The following is a 27,866-nucleotide window of genomic DNA, read 5'->3' as shown; positions in this document are numbered from 1 at the left end:
TCTTCCTGAGGCAGTGAGATAAGAGCTAACAGGGCCTTGTCGTGCCTGGTTTCAGGGATTCGTGCTTCAGCTCCTGATGTCTCCTGTAAGTGTTGATCATCTGTCTTGAAGTGAATGTTCTCCATCATTCAACTTCGCTTTCCTGCCTATGGTTGTGACTGCTGAACTTTGAAAACAGAACATTGAAATGATGGTGTGCATAATCTATGAAGAAAATAAATAACTTTTCTAAGATTAAAGTTGCTAATACTTCTTTATGACAGAGAAGTTATTGCAGCTCCAAAGCTAAAATATTTATGAAGCTCTCAGTTTATTTCTTGGTCAGAGAGAGAATCCATGAACTGTGAGTGGCACAGAGAAAAACACCACTGCATTTTTATTAATGGTGTGAAATGTGTACCCACTGCAGGTGCCCTCACCTCTCCAGTAGATCTTTGTCCACGGGATACAGTCGTGGTGTTTATCCATGTGTGTGCTCCGTTGTGCCAATTATTTTTCAGTAATGTATATTATGTGTAGCACAGTTAAGCAAACACAAAAAATAACATCTGTACAATAAGAAACGGTAATTACTTTTTTGATATAAATCAGTTACTTCAGGCAGCTTTTTATTACTAAAAGCTTTGTAAGAAAACAACTACGAACACCTGACTCCTTGGGCGCTGAGGCCGCCTCCAGCCGCGCTTCCGCGCGCCCCGGGTCCCCTGCGGGCGGGGCGGGGGCCCGGCCCGGCGGGGCGGGAGCGCGGAGGTCGCGGCGGCCGCGGGAAGCGGTTCCGGGTCGCCATCGGGAGCCGACATGGAACCCGTGGGGCCGCAGGGGCCGCGCTGAGGGAGCGCCGGGCCGAGCGGGGCCGCCGTCGCCATGTCGTTGGGCGAGTACGAGCGGCACTGCGACTCCATCAGCTCCGACTTCGGCAGCGAGTCCTCGGGCAGGGGCGGCTCCCGCGGCGGCGGCGGCTTGCCCGGCGAGCAGGAGGAGCTGCACTACATCCCCATCCGCACCCTGGGCCGCGGCGCCTTCGGCGAGGCCACCCTGTACCGCCGCACCGAGGTAGGTGGGCTGCCCCTGCGGCGGGAGAGGGGTCCCGCTCCGCCGTCCCTGCGAAGGGGCCCGGGGCCGCTGTCAGGGCGAGCGGGGCGGTCGCCAGAGTCCGGTGCTTGGAGGCCGCGGTGCCCGAGGAACCGCAGCGAGGCTCGGCCCCTGGGGTGACCGACAGGCCCCTGGATGACACCGACAGCCGCCTGGGGTGACCGGCAGCCCTCACGGTGACAGCTCCCGACGCCGCTCTGGGAACACCCCGGGTTCGAAGTGGCAGCTTCAGCCCTCGGTGTCCAGGAGCACTGGGTCTGGGGTTTGGCGCGTTTGTGCACTGTCAGTCTCTCGGTCCCCTGAAGTTTCACAGGGAGATGTGGAGACTCTTCTGATGCTAATATACTCCTCATTTTTCTGTGTTTTGTTCCAGTCACAGAAAACGTGGGGGCATCTCATACAGGTAACTCTCCCACGTGCTCAATGTTTCAGCATAATCAGGGGAGACAGACTGAAAAGCCAGTTCTCCCGTTGCTCCCAAGTGGTTTAATCCCATCCAGTTTCAATTGTAGTTGTGGTTTTTAGCGGCTGTCAAAGAAAAGCGCTTGACTTAGTTGCTAAGGGAAGTTCTTTTTTTTTTTCTGGCCACCCTGAGGTGTCATGGCTTGGGCAGTTCTAAGTGAAAGCTGTTCACTTAACAGATCACTCACAGCATGCCTGACAATGTGGGTGGGCCTAACAGGGGCAAACTACATTTATTCTTGTTTCCTTGTTGTTTTTTTTCTTTAGGCTTTTTTTTTTTTTGTAGTATTTGTGACAGCTTATGGTCTTGTACAATATCCTGCAGTTATAAGGTTGGAAATACACTGTTCTCCCTTTATTGAACTGGAGTATGTTTAGCTTTTATTGAAATAAAACAAACTCTGTGTCTTTCCCTTGGTTTGGTGTTTTGTTTTTGTTTATTTCCCCCCCCCAAGTGAGTGTTGGCCATCTAGAAAGATGGCTTCAGGCCATTGCTATTTTTAATGACAAACAGCAAACCTCAAAACTTATGTTGTGAAGAATATTTATCTGAAATCTGTAAGAGACAAGAAAGTCTTTTACCTTCTCTGAAATTTTAATTTCCTGCTATAAAGGCACATACTGTTGTCTTCAGAGCAGTGTGTTTTTAATTAAAAGATGTTTTTGTGTTTCAGGATGACTCACTTGTAGTGTGGAAAGAAGTGGACCTGACCCGGCTGTCAGAAAAGGAGCGTCGTGATGCTTTGAACGAAATCGTTATCCTTGCCCTCTTGCAGCATGAGAACATCATCGCATACTACAATCACTTCATGGATAACACCACGCTGCTGATTGAGCTGGAGTACTGTAATGGTGAGGTCCCTGCTCCCATTTACAAAGAGGCACCTGCCACATTTCTGGGTCGCCTTCCTGTAGAACTTGCAGGGAGTATCCCTGGGGGTATCTGGGGAGCAGAGGAGTGGAGGTGAATTCTGCTGTGTACCTCCTTAAAAAGAGATTGAGAACCCTGTTGATTTGTGTCTCAGGTGCCAGAAAAAGAAATCCAGTAGTTAGTGCAGCCAGTTTAGGCAGCAAATGATTTCCTGAGTCTTCTGAATGGCTGATGTAGTGGAAGAAGTGGGATATTGGTAATGTACACTTGAGGTGCACCTTGCTATGCTGTTTTGGGTGGGCAGTGGGAAAAGACCATGAGAATAATTGAGCCTCTCAGCCAGTACAGAGCAGGGCTCTTTTTTGCAGTAGTGTCACTTAAACAGGTTTATAATTAATCTTAATTATCTCCTGTCACACTGCAATCAGGACTTTTTCCTGTCTTCTGCTTTCAGCTTCTACGTTTACTATTAAAATAAGACAAAAAACCAGCAATAAACTGGATCCTTCTGGTGGTGGAGAAAATTTTAAAATTCCATCCAAAACCAGTTCAAATGGTGGTGTTTGGAGTTTGCAGGGGAAACAGTCCCAGCTGGGAGGGAGTGATAGAAGGGTTTGGTATGAGGTTCTGACTAGCAGCTGCTGTTAGACAGCAGGAAGAGGAGGTCATATACGGGTAATGCTGCTGGAACAGAATACCTGTCTAGAACTGCAGTGTGGTTCCTATTTGGATGAGTGAGCTCCCCTAGCAAAGTGTCCAGTGTATGTATAGGGCTTGCATTGTTTTGGCTCATCAGCAGAACCCGTTTTTGCTGGAAAAGTCTATCATCTTGTTGTTATTGCCTTAGATTGTCTTCACTGGAACAGGTTGGGGAGCACAAGAGTTGTGCAAAGTCTTTTTGAAGGGTGTTAAACACCCTGGTTGGCAGGTTGGCTAAAGCTGGTTTTGCTTCTCTGCTTTTTGTTCTTATGCGGGGTGGAGTCCAGTGCAAGAGTAGGGGAATCTTAGCTCTTTGAGGCACCTCTTATTTTAGGGGTACTCTCTCTATGTGAGTTACTTATCTGCCCTGAAAAGACTGCATGCTTGGGGCCATTATAGATTTGTTGGAGGGGACAGAGAGAAGCTGGTTAGGACTGATGTCTGTGCACATTTTTGTTAATGCTCTAAGCTGTTTTACTTCAGGATAATAACCAAGAGATGAGTATACAGCCTGCGTTGCCTTAAGGTACCGAACAAGGGACATGAGAAAGAGGGAATCTTACTTGGACTTATGCATAATGGTTCTGCCAGTACATTAATAGTTGTCTCTGTGACCTCTTTTACAGTGTACAAGCCCAAGATAATTTGTGAGTATTTTTTAAAGTAAGGGTAGACTAATCACTGTCAGACACTTCTCAGAATCCAAAGGTTTTACTGTTTAGCTTGCACATCTCTTCTGAAGATCTAGAAAATAGTTTCAAATTTGAGTAAATGTTGCCCCCATTTTACAGAGCAGGAAGCCAAGTTATTGATTTATTTGCCTTTAGTTCCATGTGTATCATGGTACCATAACACTTGGATTTACCATGGGACAACATCAGTGACTATATCTGAAATAGATTTGGGACGAAATATCCTATAAAATACATTCGTTGAAGAGAGAATAACATATGTCAGAATGTTAGATGTGATTCGATAAAACAAATAGTAAATTAGTTTGATTTTTGTATATGTGTATTGATTATATGAGTCAGGAGCTAACTTGACTCCTTGTGTAGGATTTTGGCAGTGTCATACCTATCGTGATGCTCTTTGGTTCAGAAAAGCTGCAAAAAAAGATGGGAAAAAATGAGAGATGAGGAACAGAATTGACTAAAAGCCTGCATAGTCTGAATCACTAGGAAAGAGGTTCATAAGAAGAGGCAGACGTGAATATTTTGGTTAAATTATGAATGTGAAGAGTGATTTGTAGATAGTTTGCAAATGTGAACATAGGGCAGAAAAAAGAAATGTTGAGAAGTTATAGCAAAGCTGAATGAGAAGAAATTAAGTGAAGGGAATCTTAATTAGGAACATTTTCCTAACAGGAAAGTCTGAAATAAGTTCCTCAAGGAGGCAAAGGAGCCATTGTGATCTGCTTTGGCCAGGAAGCACTTGACAGGCTCATGGAAATCATACAGCCAAAAGCTGTCTTGCACCATACCTGTGGGAATGGGGAAGGTCCTGGTGATCTGTTATTGTTAGGACATAATATATGATAATTGGGAACTGGAATAGCAACAGGATGTGATCAGAGATTTGGGATTTACTGTTTGGATGCTGATCTGACAGTCTCACTACCTGCAGCCCTCACCATTGTTTCTTTTAGCTGTCCTTGATTTTCAGTCTGCCGTCTTGAAATTATGAGGTGCCCTGAAGATTCGTTGGTGGTGCTGCTGTTGTCAGTGCTTTGTGAATTCTGCATCCATGTATTTGGCAGGGCAGATGAAAGAGAGGCAGGTCAGAGCTGGACAGTAAGTCGGGAAAGGCAGTAAATGGTGCTTTCAGGGACTACTCTGACCTTAAAATTGCTTTATTACTCTTTTCTTATTTATTTATATATAATGCTGAGGAGGACCATCTCACATGATTTGATGTACAGGTTGTACATGTTTACATACATGTAAAAAAGTAGGGACTACTAGCCTAGCTTACTGATTTTCTTTTCAGAGTAAAATGGTTGTGTTAAAGAATCATCTCTGCTTAAGCTTAAATATGCCAGTGAAGTTCTTAGATGGAAGAACTTAATTTTGTGAGTACCGGTCCAGTTTGAGTGAAGAGTGCTGAGAGAGAGCTGTAGTGGTTGATCAAATCTCTTAGGGGATTTGAGTATTCCCAGCAGCACTTGAGCAAAGTAACTGCTGCCATTAACCTCTCTATCTTTTTCATTAACTTGTAATTACAGGGGGGAACCTCTACGATAAGATTCTGCGACAGAAAGAGAAGTTATTTGAAGAAGAGGTAATTTGGACTGGTTTGAGAGAGCAGTGGGGCTGACCTAATGTTCTAGGCATCTGTCTAGTTATTTGAGTATTTCTACAAAATTTTTTGCAGAATGCTGGTAGGGAATTTCTGTGTTTATCTGGGGGCTGGCACCCTTCCTCTCGTGTTCAATATTGTGAGCATTTATGGACTGTCCAAAACTTCTTATTTTCCTTTTTGACTGTCTGTAAGAAGTACATATTTCCAAAGGAGGAATAATGAAAGAGAGCAGGCTTTCATCACCTTAACATCTTGGCAAACATTTAACTTTAAAACCTCTTTCTGTGTTTCTTCCTAGTTGGTACTTGATTTCTCTCCCTTCTTAACCATTTTGTAGGTTTTTTCAGAGTAATTTCCTTGAATCTTTCTTGCTCTTTTTTTTTTTCTTTATTTTATTTAAACTTGTTTTTTTGCTGTCTGCTTTCATCGCATGCTGAGGTGAATAACGATTACACTTACTTGTTTTATATAGTGACTTTTAAGGCTTTCTGGCTCACGGACAATATTAAATGGTCAGAATTCATATTTTGGAGAGCACAACTGTAGATGTTTCCCATGTGGTCATTAGTTGTCATTTCCAAGTCTTTTCACTTATTGAATTCTGCGACACTTGTCAAGACAGACACTATGAATGGCAGTAGCACAACTGACCTTTTGGAGTATCTTTTCAGAGATTTCCAAAACAGGAAATTCTAAATTTTCATACTCTTGAAAGAACATCTAAATGGTATGGCCAGACCCTCTTGCTGTGCCTCAGTGTGACAGGTGTGACAGGGACATGTGGGGTTTTGTGGTGGGTTTTTTTGGGGTTTTTTTTTGAGCCTCACATAATACTTATATTCGTATCTGTGCAGATGGTGGTTTGGTATCTCTTTCAAATTGCATCAGCCGTGAGCTGCATTCATCGAGCAGGAATTCTTCACAGGTAAGTGAAGTAAATGTAGCAAAGCTGAGGTAACCAGTGCGATTCATGGGTGTGAGTAAAGAACTCCTTCGCTTCTATGTTTAAAGCAAGCACTGAGCTTCTCTCCAAAGTGTAGTTGGACTGCCTAGATGTTAAGGATCACTTCTGTAAAGGAATTTTATTGGGCTAGAAACTGTCTTGTGATAAAGGTGCAGGAAACCTTGTATTTAAAAATGGAGTTGCAGCTTTGTGAATAAAGAGTTTATCCATATAGGAAGGAAGTAAATTTGCCCTTTATTGCTATAGCACACAAATGATGTTTGCTAAAGTGGGTAGGAAGGGCAGTTACCACAGGCCAAAGGTACTTCCTACCTGCTTCACAATTAATGGCTTCAAGGCAATATGTACATCCCTCTATAATTCCTGGAGGATAACAGTGATGAAAACTTCATGTTACTGCATTGCTGTAATATAACCATACAAAAATTTCTCCTGCATTTGGCTGAATCTTATTTCTTTGGCATGTTATTTAAGGAAGTAGTCCAGTCTGTTAGCTGGTAGTGGTAATTTTTTTGACAGTGACTCTTGAGATTTTAATGTGTAGCTAATTACCTTTTTTGTTGCCGTTTTGTGTTTGGTAGCAGTAAACTTCATGGCTTATGTATGCTTCAGGGAGGCTATGATGTTCTGGGCAGTGTCACACATGTAGATAGCCACTTCCAGCACAGTTGGAATGTGTGCTGCACTAAGTTACGGGCATAGGTGTGTGAGGATGTTTTGTGTAGGATAGCATCCTGGTTGCTGCCATTCTGAATCTTTGGTAATTGGCAAGCCTTGCTAATGAAGGGTTGGTATCCTATACTCAGCAAAGTAGCACCTGAGTTTTTGACCTGAAGCAGACGTCATGTCTGTTCTGCTTTGCAGTGATTTCCTGCTTACCACGTCTGGTCATGTGTGGCCCTAAGTCCTTCCATAATAAGGAATTGAGCAGTTACTTAAACGTTTGCAGTGATTTCCTTCTGCTGCAGACATTGTCAGAGTAACCCAGTACTTTGTGATGCCCCAGGTGGATGAATGCAAAGTGCTGCATTACTTGGTGTTATCCTGATTTACACTTGGAAGTTGCTGATGGTACTTTAGGAAAAGAGAGTGTTATGAAGTGTTGGCCATGGGAAGCAATGGCTTCCTCTCCATTGACAGCCTCTTATATTAATCTGTGAAACTACATATAGATTATTCTGTCAGGGAGAAAGTGTTTTCAATGAATTTTGGAGTTCAGCATTTTTGTGGACAGCAGCCTTTTGGTCTTCTGGGCATAGAATCTTGAAATCATTAAGGTTGGAAAAGATCTCAAAGATCATTGAGTCCAACCTTTGACTGAACAGCACCATATCAACTAAACTACATCACTAAGTGCCATGGCCAGTTGTTTCTTGAACGCTTCTAGGGATGGTGACTCCACTACTTCCCTGGACAGGCCATTCCAATGCTTAACAACCCTTTCAGTGAAGAAATTCTTCCTGATGTCCAACCTTAACCTCCTCTGGTGTAACTTGAGGCCATTTTCTCTTGTCCTCTCGTTAGTTTCCTCTGAGAAGAGGCCAACCCCACCTGGCTACAACCTCCTTTCAGGTAGTTGTAGAGAGCAATAAGGTTTCCCCTGAGCCTTCTCCAGGGTAAACAACTCCAGCTCCCTCAGCTGCTTCTCATCAGACTTACTCTCCAGACCCTTCACCAGCTTTGTTGCCCTTCTCTGGACATGCTCCAGCATTGAGGTCAATGTTTTTCTTATAGTGAGGGGCCCAAAACTGGGCCCAGAACTCGAGGTGTGGTCTCACCAGTGCCAAGTACAGGGGGACAATCATTTCTGTGGTCCTGCTGGCCACGCTATTTTTGATACAGGCCAGGATGCCACTGGCCTTCTTGGCCACCTTAGCACACTGTTGGCTCATGTCTGTAGCTGCCAACCAGGTCCTTTTCTGCTGGCAGTTTTCCAACCACTCTTCCCCCAGCCTGGAGCACTGCATGGGGTTGTTGTGACCGAAGTGCATGACCTGGCACTTCACCTTATTGAACCTCGTACCATTGGCCTCAGGCCGTGGATCCAGCCTGTCCAGATCCTCCTTGCAGGATCTCTCCTACCCCCCAGCAGATCAATACTCCCACCCAACTTGGAGTTGTCTGCAAACTGACTGAGGGTACATTCAATCCCCTCATCCAGATCATTGATAAAGATATTAAACAGGACTGGCTGAAATACTGAGCCCTGGGGAACCCCACTATTGACTGGATGTGGCACCATTCACCACCACTATCTGGGCCCAGCCATCCAGCCAGTTTTTAACCCAGCAAAGAGTGCATCTGTCCAAGCCATGGGCTGCCGGCTTCTCCAGCAGCCTGTTCCTGCACCTCTTAAGATTTCCTTCTTAAGGTATGTCCAGCCTTCCTGGACCCCTTTGTTTTTAAGAGCAGTTTCCCAAGGGACTGTCTGGACCAGTGTCCTGAAAAGGCCAAAGTCTGCCCTCTAGAAGTCCAAGGCGGAGGTTTTGTTTACTCCCTTCCTTACTTCACCAAGAACTGAAAACTCAATCATTTCATGGTTGCTACCCAAGACGGCCTCCAGCCACTACATCTCCCACTAGCCCTTCTCTGTTTGGAAACAGCAGGCACTGCCCCTGGTAGGCTTGCTTACCAGCTGTGTCAGGAAGTTATCTTCCACACATTCCAGGAACCTCCTGGACTGCCTCCTCTCTGCTGTGTCAGGTTTCCAGCAGACATCCAGCAGGTTAAAGTCTCCCACAAAAATTAGCGATTGTGACATCAGCCAGCTGCTTACAGAACATCTCATCTGCCTCTTCATCCTGGTTGGGTGGTCTGTAACAAACTCCCACCAGAATGTCTGCCTTGTTGGCCTTCTGATTCTCACCAATAGGCAGTCAACCTTATCACTGTCCTTCAGCTCTACCAAGTCAAAACACTCCCTAATGTACAGAGCCACGTCAACACCACACCTCTCTTTCCTCTCGCTTATGAAGAGCTTATAACCATCCACTGCAACACTTCAGTCATGCAACCACATTTCCACGATGGCAACTGTGCCATAGCTTTCCCGCTGCGCAATGGCTTCCAGCTCCTCCAGTTTGTTATCCAAGCTGTCTGCATTGGTGTAAATGCACTTCAGCTGGGCTATCCATTTCATCCCCAACACTGGCATGCTGCCTCCAGGCTCATCTCTAGCAAGCCTGGTCTTATCCCCTGCTCCCTTCAAACCTAGTTGAAAGCCTTCTTAATCAGCCCTGCCAACTCATGGGCTAGAATCCTATGTCGTATTATAAAGAGCTGTTCTTGAGGGGTAAGGACGTTATGCTTAAGTTCTAGAGTGGCGTCTGTTTCACACCCTCCATGTGTGTGTTTATATTTGCATACATACATATTCATACTTACATTTATGTTTTTAGAGAGCTCAGCAACTTCTGGCTTGGGTCTATTTATAAAACCAGGAAAAATAAGACCTGCTTCATGACCTTCATACAAGAAGAAACTGAGAGGGGGGAAAGAACTATCTTTGATCTGTGGCCTTTACATAGGTTCTGAAGACTGAGCTTTTTAAACTGTGTTGTATTTGTGCGGGAAATGTGATAAAACCTGTATAACTGCAGTTACTGCCCTGGTATTTGGGGTAAAATTGCCTTTGGAGAACTCTGTGTGTGTGTGTGTGTGTGTGTGTGTGTGTGAAGGCAAGTGCTGGCAGAGTAGCAAGTACTTCATTTTGGGGGAAAGGTATAGTAATGTGTGGAAGACTGAACTCTGCAAATATATTTGAGTGTTTGCATTTCTTTTTTCTACTTTCAGAGATATAAAGACATTAAATATCTTTCTAACCAAAGCAAACCTGATTAAATTGGGAGACTATGGGTTGGCAAAGAAGCTGAACTCTGAGTACTCTATGGCTGAGACTGTGAGTATCTGCCTTCTTCACAACACAAACTGAGTTTTGTTTTTCTTCCATCTCTGCATGCCTTGCAGAAGACCAGGGATGCTGTACATTCTTGCTGCTTGCTTTCTCTTATTTTCCTTTCCCTCTCCCCTCGATTTCCCTCAATGTTATAGAATCATAGAATTGTTAAGGTTGGAAGAGACATCTAAGGTCATTGAGTCCAACTGTTAACCCAGCACTGCCATGTTCACCACTAAAACACATCCCCAAGTTCCACATCCACACATATTTTTTTTTAACACTTCCAGGGACAGTGACTCAGCTGCTTTCTTGTCTTTTTCCAGTACTTGACCACCCTTTCAGTGAAGAAATTTTTCCTAGTATCTTATCTAAACCTCCCCTGGCACAACCTGAGGCCATTTCTTCTTGTCCTGTCACTTATTACCTGGGAAAAGATACTGACCCCCACCTTGCTACAACTTCACTTCCTAACTTTATCTCACTAACATTGGCATATTTGCTGCAGTTATCCTTGCTCCCAGATTACCTTCTGGAGGTCTGTCTCTCTGCAAAGCAGCAGTAGACTAAAGACAGGTGCCTCTGTGGGCACAGAATGGTGCCAGTGTAGCTGTGCTAGAGAGCACTGCCCTGCTTTCCCCTAGGCATGGTACTTCCAAAGGTGAATCTGTTTAATATGAAGGCAGTGCTGGCTGAACATACAGAGACAACAGTGTAGTCACATCAGAACAGTGCACTCCTTCTGGGCTAGTTAAGGCCAGCTTAACAAATAAAATTAGTTTTGTCATGCTGCTGGGCTAACAGGTAAATTTTGCCTCAGGTGGATCTGAAATAGCTTGGATGTGCATGCCTGACATTGCCCTGTTTCATAGGCACATCTCCTATCTCTGTAATATTCAGTCTCTGAACTGAATTGCAAAGAAGCAAAAAAGGCACTTACAGTGCTTGGTATGGTTACCAGGTGTATGGCTTATTGGTAATGCTGCTGGAGGGGGGCGAAGCTTTGTAGGAGAGATTAATTCTACCAGAAGGCTGTCAAGCTTTTCTTTGTTCCAGACCCTGCCAGAAAGCATTTTCACAGCCAGAGCTGTGACACAGAGTAAGCTGTATTGCAGGCACCTGACAGGCTCAGCTTGGATTTCCCAGCTCCATTATTTTCTGTAGTGAGCGTTAGGCTTGGAAAGGGAGACATTGTCTGGAGCTCCTATCTCCTAAAGGCCTTTATTATAGTTTGGGACACAAGCCAACTCACACTTCCCCTTACCAAGTTGTATTATTAGATTTAATGCCAGGTGTTGGTGTTCTGCTAGGATGTGTAGTTAAATATTTGCCAATCCTCCTTCAGAACATGAGCACTATTTTGCAGTTGCACAGTAAGTGGTAATTCAAGGCTACTGCATAAAGCCATTGCTGAGCTGCACTGCAGCAAAACCACTTCTGTTTCATCACACTTTTCATGGCCTTCTGGCTTTCAGAAAAAAATGTGATCTGTGCTGTGAATTTCGAGGTTTGTTTTTGCCTGTGTTGGCTGTGATCATCTACACCTACACCCACAAGCATTTTTTTCCTTTTTCACGTATGAAAAATTTTGAACTACGTACTTTCAGCTGGATTTCATTCTGTATATGCTGGCCATGTTCTGGGCTAGTTGTTCAATTTGTGATCTAATGACCAGTGGCAGGCTGGAAGTAATTTTTTAGGAAATAAGTGCAAAACATGTTGTCAGTATTTGTAATTGTAACAGTAAAATTGTGATTTTGTAGAATGTTTACATCTTGCTTACTAAACACTGATTTCTTAACTTATTATTCTTTCTCTCATTTACCAAGAAAGATAGAGAAAATATGTCTCTGTCTTACAGAAAGCTTACATTATCCTTGGCTTAAAAAGGGTTTGGGTGCAGTATCCTAGTTCTCTTTGTGATACTCCAGCTGTCTGGGCTTCTAAACCTTCCTATGGCTGGGACTCACAGAGCTCTGTAGCTATCACACTGTAACAGGAAATGGAAAGGAGATGGCAGATTCTGAAAGTGCCCATTAGGTAAACAGTGAACTGCAAAGGCTTTGTAGCCCTTGGAGGTTTGCTGAGAGAGTTGAAAAGAGGGCATCTATAAATATTTCCCCTTTTTCTAAATTGTGCCTTCCTCATTTTATTTTTCTGTCTAGTTCCTTGCTAAGGAATGAGCTTCATTCATCTGCAAGCTTCATTCTTACATCATTTACCATGTTTGTTCTGTGTCTCCTTGTAACTTTGAGCTATGCCACTATTTCTGCAGTACCTGGGAGGCTTTCTGTATTTGGGTGCTGGGTTTTGGATTTTGTGTGTTGGGGGTGTTTGTTTTACACCAATTGTTCAGGAATGACCACTTCTGAAGTGAAAGCCTTTCAGGTGAGACTCCACCCAGCTTTCTACATACCGACCCAAAAGTAACCCCTCTGACAGAGTAACCTTTGTCTCGGCAGTGTCTTGTGATCAGAGTGTCTTCATACCCATAGGCTGACATCTGTATTTGAAAGCTTTGCTGGCTACCTTTTCCTTCAACCTCTTGTTAGAGTTTCTATATGCCTGGTCAGTATGTAAGGCCCTGATTACTTCTAAATATAGTATGTTTAAGAGAGGGGCAAGTCCTTGCTGTGTTCTCATGACTGCTCTGTTGAGAAATATGTACCACATCAGGATCTGAGCAGAGAGGTGTTTAGGATCTTTTAAGAAATTCAGGAACAGGCTTGTGGATAAGAAGGGAAGACGTGTGCTTGTTCCCACCCCTCCAGAAGGTTGGTGGAGTGTGTCACTTCAGTGCTGTGTCAGAGCAGTGTCTAGCTCAGATGCTTATGGTCCTCTGTGAATGTGATGGATACAGAGCTCCTGAATTGAAGGCTGCTGAGTCACTTCTGATTTTTAAATGTTATTTTTCCTAGCTGGTGGGAACTCCATATTACATGTCCCCGGAACTCTGCCAGGGTGTGAAATACAACTTCAAATCAGATATTTGGGCTGTGGGCTGTGTCATCTTTGAGCTGCTTACTCTGAAGAGGACCTTTGATGCTACTGTAAGTCTGCCAACCAGGATGGATTAAGTAACCTTATTTTTTTTTCATCCTAAGATTCACACTTGGCTCATAGCTTTCTTAAGTCATGTTTTTCTTTCATTGTTGTTTAAATCTGCTGATTAAGGGAACAGTGGCCGAGAGTGACAGCTATAGCCAGAGAAAATTCCTGCATGATTTTCCTTATGCAGGTCACCTTTCTGCCTTCATGTAGAAGCCTCTCTGGCTTCTGCCAAACCCATCCTTGTCTGCAGCCCAGGTTTACGAGATGCAGAATAGAAAATGTGCTAATTTGTATCATGGTTGTGCATGAAATATCTTTCTCACTACAAGGTGAAAGTTTGTGATTGTAGTCTTCTTTCTTTTTCTGCATTACTAGCTATGAATTTTCTGTGTAGCATTCTGTAGCAAAAAGTTCCAGCCTTCAGATTTTATAGGATCTAAACCTGTTACTCTTTCTCAAAGCTTGGTTGCAAGAAATGTCTGGTCAAGCTGGCATGGGGAGGGTGAAAGGGAGCATTGCTGGCTGACATATGTGATTTGCCAGCTTGTGCCATGAGATGGGAAAAGCTGCTAGTTGCCATAATGCAAGATTTTGTAACCCTGGAAGACACAATGTGAAAATACCATCCTTCCCTGACTTTCTCTCAATATGCTGCATAGGAGATTCCATGCAGAGAGAAGCCTATCCTCCCTGCAGTGTTGGAGAATTTCATGGGTCTTGCCACCAAGTCCTGGTTATCAGAGGTACCATTTCTGCAGGAGTTATAATTAGGTTTCTAGGGAACCTGCTAGTCAGGGAAGAAGAGAGATATGTCCTGATCAGAGATGGAGGAAGAAAATAATGGTGGTCTATAGCATCTCTCCCCATTGGACACATTGTCCAGTTCAATTCCCTCACGGCTGCTTTCTGGCTTCTGCCTAGAATCCCCTGAACCTTTGTGTGAAGATTGTACAGGGAAATCGCGCCATGGAAGTCGATTCCACTGTCTACTCCCGGGAGCTGATCCAGATGGTGAATTCCTGCCTTGATCAGGTTGGTGAACTTTTTAATTTTCAGACACCCCTTCCCAGCTGCCTCAGCCATGGAACTCAGGACTGAAGGGGAATGACATGCCTGTTTCAGCATGTGGGTTGTCGATGCAGGGTAATTTTTGTGAGGCCTGAGGCATCACTAGTGCTGGGCTTTCTCCAGTCCTCTGAAAGCATTGTCTCAAGATGCCATTCAGTCCTGCAGGCTCTGGAGGGCTGCTGGCTTTACTCTGAGGACAATTATTGAATGGGCTGGCAGAAGCACTTATTTTTGAATGCAGTGCTGTCAAGGTGGGAGTATCATCTCAGTAGTCTCTTAGGGTTCTGCCTTTTCATGGGGAATTAATTTTGTGAAAGCAAACATAGAACCTTCAGAGCATGGAAGTCCCTCCTGCACATCCGTGGCATTTATCCCTATTAATTCTAAATATTTTAATTAATTCTTTTCCCTTCTGAAGGTCATCAGGGAAGGAGGTCCATGCAGACTTGAATGAGGTCTTTTGGACCAAGATTTTATTATAGATTATGAGTATTTCCCAGAGAATTACTGGTTGCTCCTTCTTTCAGGACCCAGAGAAGAGACCCACTGCAGATGAATTGCTTGAACATCCCCTTCTCAGCAAACGCAGAAGGTAATCAGATGGTCTTGCCTGAAACCTGGGTGGGTGTCAGGGAAAACGGGAGGATTTGTGCGAACTAGTGAGGCAGTTATTGAAGTACTTCATCCTCTTTAGGAGAGGAGTGCATTCTTACAGTCTTGTCTTCTGACCTGATGTTCTGTTGCTGCATGGGTAAGGTGGGAAAGGTCTCTACATCCTTTGTCATGGAAGATGTTGTATTGAGAACCTTGAGGCATTCTTTTCTGAGACCCTTTTGAGGAATGCTGGTTCCCTCTCTTCAAATCTCTGAATGAACGGTCTCAGAGATCCTCCTATGGTCATTGGAAAAAGCCATTTTGAATATATGTATTCAAAATATCATGCAGTATAGAGGCTCTCACTTTCTCCTTTTGTCACCTCCCCCTTTGGGAGAGACTTGCACTGAAAGCCCATTTTAGCTTAGTTTGACCATCAGCCTGCACACACTGTCTTTTTAGAAAGGTGGACCATAATTCTGGGCTGTTTCAATCCCACATCGGTTGCTTTGGGAATGGCAGACTTTGTCCTTTATACCAATATTCTTTTACTTGGTGGTCAGCAAAGTTTGAGTTTGGTCTTGCTGTTTGCACTGTTAGAAGCCCAAATCCTGATAATATTTAGCCATTTATGGTTATTCCTGTGCAATATGGGTATTGGTTGGCCATATTCTGTTACATATGTAGTTTGTTGCCCTCAGTTCTTCTCGAAGTTTGTTAGCTGTGTGGTACATTACTTCTGCCCTAGTTACTGTGTATTGCTGCGAGCTGGTAAAGAGCTGCCACATTTCCTCCAAGAGGGAGCAGCATTTTCTTGGAAAGGAAAGCAGTCCGCGTGTGCTGCCTGTCAGTAAATTGCATTGGGCAATGTTGCTGTTTCCTAAAATGCTTTTTCTCCTTTGGCAGGGAAATGGAAGAGAAAGTCACGCTGCTTAATGGGCCAAATAAGCGACCAAGGTAATTATTTAGACATGTATTTGAAAGGAAGTATGGAGAGAACAGCTCCCTAGAGAGGAACTTTGCTCCAAGTATTAGCCTGAGACAACTGTAATGGAACAGTAGTTTAGAAGATCACTGAATGCCAGGAATTTGACACAGTTGTCACATGGTTATTGTCCCATGTTTTACTCTGCCTTTTATATCCTGCTAATATGTAAGGTTGGAGCCTTATCTCAGCAGGTCCCATCCAGCTCTACCCTGTACTACTGAGGAGGTAATCTTTACAGCCTACATATCTAAGATGTAATGTAGATCACTCCTTTCACTCAGATTCCCTTCAGCAGGAGGAATATGACTATCCAAATGTTGACTATTAAAGTATCTTCCATAAAACTTGATAGAGCAGAGGTTTTCTACAGTTCCCAGCAAGGAACTGTAAGCAGAGTTGCTCTGTGAAGCAGGTAGCTTCTGTGACATGTATAGCTGGTTTTCTGTTATTTGTCAGCTAGAATTTGACCAATTTTTCCTCATAAATTTGGAAGTACTATCACTATCTGAGCACTTTATGTGAAGTTGTCCCAGTTTATGGGTTGTTCAGTTTGTTGGGAGAACAGTTTGTGAAAATCAAAACCATGAGTGGTTGTGAAGAGGAAACTGCTAGACAACAGTAGGAAAATGAGTGATGACAATGAATGCAAACTCATTATTAAAAGCACGTGTGTTTTATCGGGGGGGTCTTGTGCAGGTCAAGTACCATGAACGAGGCTCCCATTGCAGTGGTGACTTCGCGCACTAGTGAGGTGTATGTCTGGGGGGGTGGTAAGTCCACCCCCCAGAAGCTGGATGCCATCAAAAGTGGCTGCAGTGCGCGCCAGGTGTGTGCTGGTAACACTCACTTCGCTGTGGTGACAGTGGAGAAGGAGCTCTACACCTGGGTGGTAAGTGAGAGAAACTGCAGGAAGGGGGTAAGGGTGGGAGAGTCCAGGTCCACTGCTGATCATTCACAAGCCTCTCAGAATCAGATGGGCAGGAAACTTGGAAAGTGAGAAATCTGATTGTAGGGGACACTGTGAGGCCATCTGAGTCGGGACTTACCCAAGTCTCCCAAGGCAAGTGGGTTATGGAGAGAAGTTTTCCACTGTGACAGGAAGGGTATTGGAGACTGTGCACTTGAGGATTGTAGGTGGTAGTCTTGTAGGCCCAAACACTAAGTCAAACATCACTTCATTCCTTTCCTGACTACTAGAAATGCACTGGAGGCTTTGTGATGCTCTGTTGGCTTTGTGTGTTTTTGAGGAGGGTTTTCCAAGATCAGAATAGGTGGGTTGAGTGACCTTTTTGTAATATGGATGTCATCTGTGAGGCAACTTGTGGATGAAAGCAAAGATGTCTTATACTAAACAACTCTGCTTTTTATGATGAATGGAAATTCTGTAATAATTTAGAGTGAATTAAAAGTGTTGGCATATAATGCATTTTGAACAACACTTGAAACATCTCAGGCTTAGATGGTCAGTGACATGGAGGTATTCTGTATTTCCAGGCTTCCATGAGCTTTTGTATTGATTATACAAAATCTGTTAAGACAGATTAGGAAATACTGGTAGGTTAGTGAGAAAAGAAAGAGATCTGAATGGGAGGAGAGAAACTTGAAGTAATTTGCTGGATCTTCTTGCAGGAATGGCCACTGAAAACTTTCATCTGGCTATTACTATTTTAGTTTTAGTTTCAACATTATTTGGTTTGTTTTTCCTGCATAATTGCTAGGTCGGGCCATTTCAGTGACATTTGTTTCACATTATGCATTTCTTTGCAGCCATTAGGATTTAGAAAAGTAGGTCAAAAAGCTGAAGGATGAATTTCAGCCCTGCAGCAGAGAGCGTTCTGTAGCCTTGCAGGTGAGAAAGGATTCCTCACCAGCTGGTGACCTGAGACTGGATCACTCCTTGTTAGTGCATAACTGCCTGGAAGCCTGTGCTATCGTTGAGAACATTGCCTGCTGTTGTGCCACATAGTCTCTTCCCTAGAGTAGCTACCACACTTTCTCATGTTCCTTGCTGTCTTCTGTTGTTTGTTTGAGGTGCTGTAACTACTGGCACCATCTCTAGGGTTGTGGATATGTAACCTCACCAGATATTTCTGTCTTGCAGAATATGCAGGGAGGCACCAAGTTGCATGGGCAGCTGGGACATGGAGACAGAGCTTCCTACCGGCAGCCAAAGCATGTTGAGAAGCTTCAGGGAAAAGCCATTCGCCAGGTGTCCTGTGGAGATGATTTCACAGTGTGCATCACAGGTGAGAGCTGGAAGTCCTTTGGCTCAGACTGTTATGGATGCGTTGGCGTTGACAAGTCCCCTCAGTTTGCAGTGCTGTGGAGATGTTTGCCTTCACCATAAGAGTAGCAGAGCAGCTTTGTGCACAATGGAGAAAGCCCCATATGTTACTCATCGCTCAGTTTTGAGGATAGTGTTAACATTATTACATTTGAGATAGATCAACATTATTACACAGAGGAAGATATTGACTCCCAGGAAGGATGGGTGTTTTCCTAAGGATGTGCTTGCTCCTTTTTGGTGATGAAGCTGGGTGTTTAGTACAGCTCCTTGTGGCTGTGCAGAGTCCCTGCTTTTACCAGTGAACGTGTTGCCTCCACGTATGCTCATACTAAAGACAAAATAGCCTGCCATCAAGAATGTAGGTGTGTTTCAAACTCTTTTTGGACTGTGTAGGGAAAGAATCATCCAGTGATAAAAGACGATGTGTGTCTGGGATTTGCTGTTCAGTTCAGAGTGCTCAAGTCCTGCAAGCTGCCTCTAGTTCTAACCCTGCTCATACTTTTAGAGTTGTGTTAGCTGTCGTGTCTCTTATGGGGGAATTTGAATCTGGCTTTACTCATGCAAATGATTCTCAGCAAGGCAGTTTCAAGTTTATTTTGCCAGTGCTGGAAAAGCAGAGATTTTACAGAGAGAAGCTTAGATGCTTTGTGTGGTGGTGAAGTGACATAGGAAGCCACAGGATGAATTTGTGTGTTTCTGTTAAAGAACTTTGCAGGTCCAACCAAAGATTTTTTGACACTGAAATAGCTGCAGGTTGTCATGTAAGATCATTCATTTTAACATGACCAAGGAAGGACTCCTTAGTATCCTGATGACATTCTTGTGCACTAAAGAGGATGATTGCAGAAAAGAGGTTGCTCTGGCCATGTCTTAAGAGGTTAATACGCAGCCTAACACAAAGCTCTGTGTGCTGACTAAGCTTTCCTTTGTGTCCTTCAGATGAGGGCCAAGTGTATGCCTTTGGCTCAGACTATTATGGATGCATCGGTGTTGACAAGGCTTATGGCTCTGAAGTGCTTGAGCCCCTGCAGCTGGATTTCTTTCTTACTAACCCTGTGGAGCAAGTCTCGTGTGGAGATAACCACGTGGCAGTGCTGACCAGGAACAGAGAAGTGTACACATGGGGCTGTGGAGAGTATGGTAGGTAGAGTCTCCTCGAAGCCTGAAGGCACTGGGCCTGCCTGCCCAGAAAGTGGCTTGGTGCAGGTGTGTCATGCGGCACCTGGGTGAGGGCTGCCTGTATCCCCTGGGGGAAGAGAACATTGTTTATTTGGGGTTTTCTTTCCGTGTAAAAATAGGGATCTGGAGACTGAGCCTTTAGGACTTTGCTCTGGGAGGCTCTAGGGTGCCTCTTGGCTTCCCTGTGTGTAGGACAGTGGTTCTATGAGTGGGGTTGGATTCCCTTGAGGATTGGTGGGTGATGCTGAATGTAAGGCAGCAGGTTTGTAGTTCTGTAGGGAGATTCTTTTGGACTGTGGGGAGACAATACCAGTTCTTAGGGTTGGGATGGGCACTTTGTGAGGCCATTTCTAACTGCAGTGTTTCCACTCACACAGGGCGCTTGGGCTTGGATTCAGAAGAAGACCACTACACCCCTCAGAAGGTAGAGCTATGACTACTTCTTCTCAAAATATGCCCGGATATAAATCCAAATTAATTGCTGTTTGGAAATATTAACTCTGAGGCTCAGGTGTTTTTTCTGAGGTACCATAGAGTTTGTGAGGCTTTTAACTTTGCTTCCTCACTTCATTTTTCTTCATTTACCCGTAGAGATCATGGCAGAGGGGCATACCACTCCCGAACCAGACAGCATCATGACTTAGAGCTTCATTGCTATGAATCTCCATGATTGAACTAGAAAAACTAGCTTAATGCTGTGGAAATCATAGTGGGAAATACCAAATGGCATACCTGGGGTCTGTAGAGGAAACTCACAGCAGTGCAGCTGCTGTGGGAGTCTCTGAATTTGACCAAATGAGTTAAAGATTAGTTGAAAGTAAAACCCTATTGAAATACAATGCTGGGGGTAATTGAAGTATTCTAACCTATTGGGGCTTAGAAACCTATAAAGATGTGCCCAGAAGCACAGTATCACACCCACACAGCACAGACACAGCCCTACTTGCCTAACTAGGTCTGGTGCTTGTAGACCCCAGCTGACCAGGATGCCTATGTACCATGTTTCTGGCTCCTGTGCTGGTCACTGATGTCTGCCTTGAATTTCCACATTGTGACCAGAGTTTCAGTGTGCTACAGACTTTATGGTCTTCTTACGCTTTCATTCAAAATAACTGCATTTGTTATTGTCAGTGTCCAGACTAGCTGTACCACTGCTTTAACCCTGTATGTTTTCCATGTGCCAGCTTCCTGTGTAGTAGGTGTTGGGATTTTTATTTTCTTGGGATATGTTTCTTTCACATAGGTGGATGTTCCAAAGACCTTAAACATTGTGTCCGTTCACTGTGGCTGTGACGGAACTTTCTTGCTCACCCAGACAGGCAAAGTCTTGGCATGTGGACTCAACGAATTCAACAAGCTGGGCCTAAATCAGTGCACATCAGGGATAATCAACCATGATGTAAGTGCATTTGGATTCCTGGCTCCAGCTCCCAGCAGTCAGTATTATATGGGGAAATGGAGGTCCTGTGACAAAGTGTTCATTAGTTTCGTGCCAATTTTTTAATTGCAGTCCAAGACAATGGATACTGGGATTGTAGGAGGGGCAGTTTGTTCCTCAGTTTCCTGTCTGCCCTGTGGGCTTATGTCAGATCTGAGGTAATGAAACAGAGCGAGCTGCTCTATGGTGATTTAGCCAGTGATATGGATCCTGGCGGTTCTTTACCATATCTGTGTTGGGACTGTCTAGGTTTAATGTTGTGGTCTGCCAGGACCTACTTGAGGAGGTCTTAGCAGATAAATGTGTAATCTTTCACTCTGTGCTTACCCACGTGTGTTTTCTCAGACATACTGTGAGGTGCCATATGCCACTTCCCTCACTTTGGCCAAGCAGCTGTCTTTCTACAAGATCCGTACCATTTCTCCAGGGAAGACACACACAGCTTCCATTGATGGTGAGCCCTCTGCGTTATGAAGTGAATGCTGGTTGCTGAGTTATGTTACATCAACTTTGCCCTTGACAGAAGCAAAGGGGTTCACACTAGGCGTTGTGTTCTTGGTAGCAAGGCTCATGCCTGCTCCAGGAACCCAAGATTCCTGTTTCTCAGCAGTGTTGTTTCCTGGCCAGCTGAAGCAGCAACGTCAGCCTTCTGTTTTTTAAAGGGGAAAAAAAAAGTTTTGGGAAGACTCATGCTCTGGGCTAGCGGAGGAAACATTTATGACCAAGTCAGGCTTCGCCCAAGTGACATCAGTCAGAGGGCTGTGAGGAGTCTCAACGCCTAGCATCAGAAAAAGGAAATAGTGGGAGAAGGAACTGGGGAGATATTTCCAGGCTGAACCCATTCCTCTTGGCTGGCACTGTCCCCTTCCAGCCTGGCTAGCTGCTCAGCAGAGTCCTTCCTGGTCATGGGCTGTTGCTCATTCTCTGTATGCATGGCTGCTTCTGACATTGGGCCCTTGCTGTGACTGTCTCCTCATTCCTCCTCTCAGAGCGAGGCCGCCTCCTGACCTTCGGTTCCAACAAGTGTGGACAGCTTGGTGTTGGGGACTATAAGAAGCACCTGGGAATTAACCTGCTGGGAGGCCCCTTGGGGGGTAAGCAGGTGATCAGGGTTTCGTGTGGAGATGAATTCACCATAGCTGCTACTGACGGTGAGTGGGTCTTTGCCGAATTGTGGTGGGTTACTTTAAGCTTGATCTGCAGGGTGGTTAACTGGCTCCCACTGAGCATTTCCTAGACCACCCCCACGGCACTGTGTTGAAATAAATAAGTACTCCTAGAATGGAACTGTCTTGCCCTGTTAGTTGTCTCAGTGCAGCACCAAGTATTTGCTGTCCCTGGGGCCTCAGAGTGATGACTTAGTGGCTGCCTGTTAGGTTTGTTGTTGGTTTGTTCTCCCACTGGGAAAATGGAGCTGATGGATTAGATACTTTGGGATAGCATTAACAGCAGAGAGGCTGATTCTTACAGCAATTACATGCCAAGAAGGAGGGAGGGAATTGAGCCCCTGAATTTCTTTTTCCTCAGACAACCATATCTTTGCTTGGGGTAACGGTGGGAATGGGCGTCTGGCAATGACATCGACTGAGAGAGCTCATGGCTCAGATATTTGTACCTCGTGGCCTCGACCAATATTTGGATCATTGCATCACGTTCCAGACCTGTCCTGCCGTGGCTGGCACACCATCATCATTGTTGGTAAGTATAAGTTTAGGATGAAGGTTTGGGATCTTGTTTATGATGATGTATCCCTTGCAAGGACCTAGAGTATAAATCCTGCTCGGGAACAGGCCAAATTGCTGAGGGGAATGTGGGAAGCTGCTCTGAGCTATAGGCCAGCAACACTGGCTTTGTAGGAGTTGTCTTTCTTTCTATGTGGCACTCTAATTGAAACCATGCTTCTCTTCTTGCAGAAAAGGTGTTGAACTCTAAAACAATCCGATCCAATAGCAGTGGCCTGTCCATTGGTACTGGTGAGTAACCTGCCCTGGGGAGCTGTAGTTTAAGTCCTGAGTGGATGCAGTCTGGGACTGCAGCATAGTTTCTCTGTGTTTGAAAGGCCTCACAGAAGAGCTCAAAGGGAGGAAATCAAGTCGGTGCTGTACATGGGAAGGGAGGGCCCAGAGCCTAGAAAGCAGCAACTGAAACAGAGGAGAAAGAACATGGTGCAGAGACACCTTTGTAGTTGTGGAACTTCAATTTTACAAGGAAAAGCTGAGAGGAATTCATTGAAGGGAGCTGATAAGGGAAGCTGATAAGGCAGCTGCTGGAGAGTTGGAGTCCAGTTTCTGGGACTTGTGGGATGGCTGGGGCCAAGAAGCTGCAAAAGACTGCTTCACACACTCCCCCGTGTGGGGAGGCCTGCAGGGAGACACCATTATCATGTGCCCTCACCATGACCCTACAGCACAAATTTATGCATCTTCTCTGCTCCAGCTGGGGTTTGGCAGCAGGAATAGCAGAGGTGGGAAAAGTATAAAGTTTTCACTCTTGTTTGCTAGTGGCTCAGAGCTGCACAACTGGAGGAGGAGAGGAAGAGGATAATGAACAGGAAGCAGAAACCCCGAACCCCAGTGGAGGCTTTCGGGGAACCATGGAAGCTGATCGTGAGCTGGGGGGCTGGATCAGCACCTCAGAAGCTAAGGGAGGCAGCAGTGCTGACAGCAGTTCCTGCCCTGGTTGGCTGCGGAAGGTAATGTGGTGTCTCAGAAATGCCTTAAAATGGGGAGCCCTTAAGGCCTTGCTGCCTTTTTAACCACAAGAGGGTGTTGGTGCATTTGTTGAGAAGATGAAACGAGCTGCAGGAAGTTGGCAAGGCCTAACAGTGCTGCTTTTGTGTATCCAGGAGCTGGAGAATGCTGAATTCATCCCCATGCCTGACAGCCCCTTTCCTCTGAGCATGGCATCTTTAGAGCCTGAGAAGGAGACTCTTCCTTACCAGAAACTTCAGGGACTCAAAGTAGCCTCTGAGGAACCTGTTGGATTAAACAAGCCCAAAACGGAGCCCTGGGTAATGTTATCCAAGTGAATGCTTGGCTAAAAGCTCTTGGGGACCTTAAATGGCAATGTTTGAATTATGGGGAGAGCTGGAAAAAGGCTGTTGGATTGGCCTAATTCATCTGGATGAGGAAAAGAGGGCTGATGATAATCAGAGATGATGCTGCAAAGAGAACAGTTCACAAATATCTGGAACACAATGCTGGGGCTTGGTCAGATTTAAAGTAATGAGGCCAGTTCTGTGGAAAAATGTCGTTAATGCAATTGGAAAAAAAAAGAGAAGCCAAGGGCCCAGAAGCCTACCAGAAGATAGAAATTTAGAAAGCTGAATTTGCTGTGAGATGAGAAGAAGAACTGATATAGAAAATCACTGAGAAATTACAACCTGTGAGACTACCTTATTCCAGTTTTCTGTGCCAAGAGGAGGCACAGATCCCATGTGTAGGGAAAGGGGGTTAAACCAGATGGATTTTGGTGATAGGAGAACAGGAACAACTTTCTCAGTAAAAGGAGGAAGCTAGTGATTTTGTACTAAAGACAGAATGACTGGTAGCTTGCTGACCTTGTCTATTAGAAGTTTGGGAAGTCAGGAAACAAGCTGGGATGACATTCTGGGCACGTTTTTTTTCCTGTGGCATATACAACTCTTGGCCTTGCACTCAAATCTGGCTTGACTTCCCTCCATGTCTCTGCAGCCTACTTGCCTGAGTCCAACCTTGCCGTGTGGTGAAGGGAAGGATGCATCTCCTGTGGCAGGCTGCATGTGCAGTGCTCTGCAAGTGGAGGTGACACACCTCCGAGGCCTGGTTTTACAGTGTCTGGAAGATCAGAAGAAGCTGCAGCAGGAAACCGTTCGTCTGAATGCCCAACTCCAGCGGTTCTGTAGGGGGACAGAGGGAATGCAGCAGGTGAGCGTCCGTCACTTGGGTGCACATCCATGCTCAAGGTTCATCATGCTCCTGTGTAGATTGTGGAGGCTGTGCAGAGGGAAGCAGCTCTTAACAGCCGCCTCTCCTAGGGCAGAATGGGAGACGGGGACTGAGCAGCTGATGCTGCCTCTGGTAGTAGCAAAACAGGAATGAAGCCAAGAAGGAGTTTTCTGTGAGGACAGCCCATTCTTTGAGGGACTTGGGATTCCTCTTTATATCTCCTCATGAGAAGGGATGGGTAGTCCGAGAGTCCCAAATGGCTGTGCAGAATACAAACTGTGCCTTGTATAACTTCTAGCTTTTTAGCAGCTAGTCCTAGAACTGTTTGGACAACTGCTGCATGTTTTGGCAGGTGGAGGTTCATTCCAAAGGAACACAGACAGCCAAAGAGGAGGTGGAAGTGGATCCGAAACCTGACTTGGATTCAGATTCCTGGTGTCTCCTGGGAACGGACTCGTGCCGCTCCAGCCTCTAGTCTCCTGAGCCCACTGGGATCCATCTAACTTCACAGCACACTAACCGAATGCAGAGAGCGGCTTTCCTGGCTTCAGGTCACTCGCAGACAAGGAGCGAGGCCGGAGGCTCCAGAGCAGCACCCATGTACGTTTGATATGAACTAGGAGTGAGTTTGAGAGGGGAAGGGCCCCTGAGCTCTAGGCCAGCTCAGTGATTGAAGCAGCAGCAGCTCCTCTTCGTATACCTAATCTGTCAATTCTACACGTGAGGCAGAACGGCCCCATTATGGCAATGGCTCCAGTAGCAGCTTGTGGCCCTTTCATTGTTTCACTGTTTTCTGGGAGCTGCCTTTGGGACCCCAGTATTCATCACTGCACCTCTAGATGAGAGGAGGAAACATGTTTTGTACTGAAGCTGGCTGAACCCTAAGACTCGCCACCTTCACTTCAGAGGGGTGAAGGGCTAGGATCCTCTCCCTACCACATGGTAAGGCCCTGCCGGTGAGGCTGCTTCCTTCTGCTCAGGGGCAGAGGGACCAGCGAACGTCTCATTCTGGAGGCAGTGGAGATGTTCCTCTTAGGGAGGTAATGGTAGACAGCATGTCCCCTGGCCTCGAGGCACAGCTTCTGGTCATATGGCTGTGTCCACTGGTCTGTATAGACAGAGTTTAAAAGGCTTTGTTCTGGGCTCTGAGGGCTTTCCACCTTGCAGGCAATGCACCAAGATGAGTGAATCAGGTGCCGTTTCCCACAGCAGTAGCAGGGACTGTCTGAGGTGGGATCTCTAGTTCTTGGTTTCAGACCACCTGCTTCCCAACCAGACGCCAAGTGTCTGGCTCTCAGACTAAGTTACCCATTTTTTTCTCCAGCTGTTCAACTTGGTTTGGGTGCCAGAGTTTCTGGTTTCTTGGCACAAGCCTGTAGCTGCTCCCTGCTTGGCTTCTTTTCTGTTCAGCCCCTATGCCTACACTCTCTGTGGGTGTGGGAAGAATCCATGTTTTTCCACTGAAGTGTTTTGATGAAGCTGGAATGCCGTTTCCTACCCAGAATAGGTCATTAATGCAGTGGTCACAGTATGCAGCCTTCCCCGATGACCATGAATGATCAAATCTCTGTCTGGAATTCACCTTCCTTCAAAAAGTGAGAGGCTTTCCCAAGAAAATTGGAGATGGGAAGAGGTATGGTCTGATGCTCAAGATTTCCTCATTTTCTGTTAGAGAATGAGGTTAACTTTATTCCCCTTATATTTGTTAGCAAACTGACTTTCTAGTAAGCTTATGGGATTGTTAAGATCCTTGGGAGCAGCTAGCCTCCCCTGCCTTACGTGAAGCCTCTAAGGAGTCCTGAGTTCCTCTCACCTTTGCTGTGAGAGCGGGATTGTGATTTCATCAGGCTTAAAACATCCTCATCAATGGCATGCTACTAGAATTGCCTTAGGTCTACTGGAGGTGGTTATCCTGTCACCTCTGCTAGACTTCTTTTGAGAGACTGTTCTGGGGAATTCAGCATTCCCCATTTGTCTCTAGAGGTGGATACCAAACCATTTGCTTGTAACTTAATGCTCCTTAAATACTTCTTTGATGCCTATTGCTAGTGTCTTGGAGCTGAATCAAGTGCGTTCTCTCCAGTGCAGTGTCCAGGGTGAGGATCATACCAGAGTGCCTGTCCGTTGCTACCAAAGGCAGGACAGGAGTAGAGCCCTCCTGGGAGGTGTGAGTGTCGGGCACCCTGGTTCGGCCATGGTGCTTGGCTGCCCTTGTGACTCTGCTCTCCTTTCCCCCACGTGCCTTGGAGCCAGTTCTCAGGTCAGGGTCCCGGCTTGAGGGTTGTTGGTCACATTGCAGCAGTGCCTTTGAGGAGTGAAAAGTTGAGCCTGAGCCATGTCCAATAAGCAAGCACCAAGCTGATGGGAGTCGCTCTCCTGCAGTGCACTGCTATCCTCATTTCTCAATGCTCTGCAGTTGGGAAGCTAGGTGCACAGACTGGATTCCCCTTGGATCTAGTGGAGGATTAGGGTTCCTGACAGAGGATGCCCTGTGCTCCGCAATCTCATATGTGCCTTAGAGGATTCACGCTATCCAGGTTGTGCCTGTTACAGACCACAGATTTCACACCAGCCAGCTACGCAACAAAAAAAGCAGTTTAAAGCCAGCACTTTCGTCTCGGGCTGAATACGGAAAGGCAAGTGGGCAGAAGTGCCTTTGAGCAGTTTCAAACCCTTTTTGCTTCTCCCCTTCATGCAGTGCTAGCTCCATATGTGTTGGTCTCCTGCTAGTGTTGCTCCTGAGTTGTTATAGTGGAACACAACTTATGCGTGCTCTGACACTGGCTGAAAACTAGTTTGTCATTGTCTTTTTTTGAAAGGTTAAAGGGTGGAGTGGTTTGGAGTTTCTGTTTAAATAAATGTTTAAACTCATACCCCTGTGTTTGGAGTCTTTTTCTTGGGTTTTTTTGTTTTTTGGGTTTTTTTCCCAAAAGAGTAAAGGGAAATATGCATATAGTCAGCTGGCTTCATGGCATTCTGTTTTTTATTATTTTCTTTTGCTTATATAGAAAGAGGGCCAAGAGGCTTGCAGGTTCTTTGCTATGGGAAAAA

At 45.3% G+C, this 27,866-nt stretch overlaps 1 protein-coding gene and 1 long non-coding RNA gene across 2 annotated transcripts; one reads left to right on the top strand and one right to left on the bottom strand.

The window, feature by feature from the left end:
* The first annotated feature begins 763 nt into the window (after positions 1-763).
* Positions 764-27,688, top strand: NEK9 (NIMA related kinase 9). Its single transcript, XM_064658767.1, has 22 exons — positions 764-1,053; positions 2,229-2,406; positions 5,349-5,404; positions 6,280-6,350; positions 10,182-10,287; positions 13,203-13,334; positions 14,257-14,367; positions 14,931-14,995; positions 15,904-15,954; positions 16,682-16,874; positions 18,087-18,231; positions 19,212-19,412; positions 19,829-19,875; positions 20,695-20,850; positions 21,235-21,343; positions 21,879-22,040; positions 22,417-22,587; positions 22,803-22,862; positions 23,391-23,581; positions 23,735-23,899; positions 24,582-24,794; positions 25,168-27,688. Exons 1-22 carry the CDS (start codon positions 865-867, stop codon positions 25,288-25,290), a joined length of 2,895 nt encoding a protein of 964 aa, XP_064514837.1. The 5' UTR covers positions 764-864; the 3' UTR covers positions 25,291-27,688.
* On the bottom strand, positions 4,117-10,072 carry LOC135416070 (uncharacterized). The gene is made up of 4 exons (XR_010431423.1): positions 9,022-10,072; positions 6,702-6,793; positions 4,745-4,862; positions 4,117-4,230 (listed from the first exon to the last, which is right to left on the bottom strand). It is a non-coding gene; the product is annotated as an uncharacterized LOC135416070 (long non-coding RNA).
* Positions 27,689-27,866: the final 178 nt, after the last annotated feature.

This window comes from Pseudopipra pipra, chromosome 6 (assembly GCF_036250125.1).
Source record: "Pseudopipra pipra isolate bDixPip1 chromosome 6, bDixPip1.hap1, whole genome shotgun sequence".
Classification (NCBI taxonomy): Eukaryota; Metazoa; Chordata; class Aves; order Passeriformes; family Pipridae; genus Pseudopipra; species Pseudopipra pipra.
This window is presented reverse-complemented; position numbering and strand designations above follow the sequence as displayed.

Coding starts and splice junctions, on each gene's coding strand:
- NEK9 (XM_064658767.1), top strand. CDS start 865: ATGTCGTTGGGCGAGTACGAGCGGCACTGCGACTCCATCAGCTCCGAC. Junction 6,351..10,181: donor CGAGCAGGAATTCTTCACAG/GTAAGTGAAGTA, acceptor TTCTACTTTCAG/AGATATAAAGACATTAAATA. Junction 24,795..25,167: donor GGACAGAGGGAATGCAGCAG/GTGAGCGTCCGT, acceptor ATGTTTTGGCAG/GTGGAGGTTCATTCCAAAGG.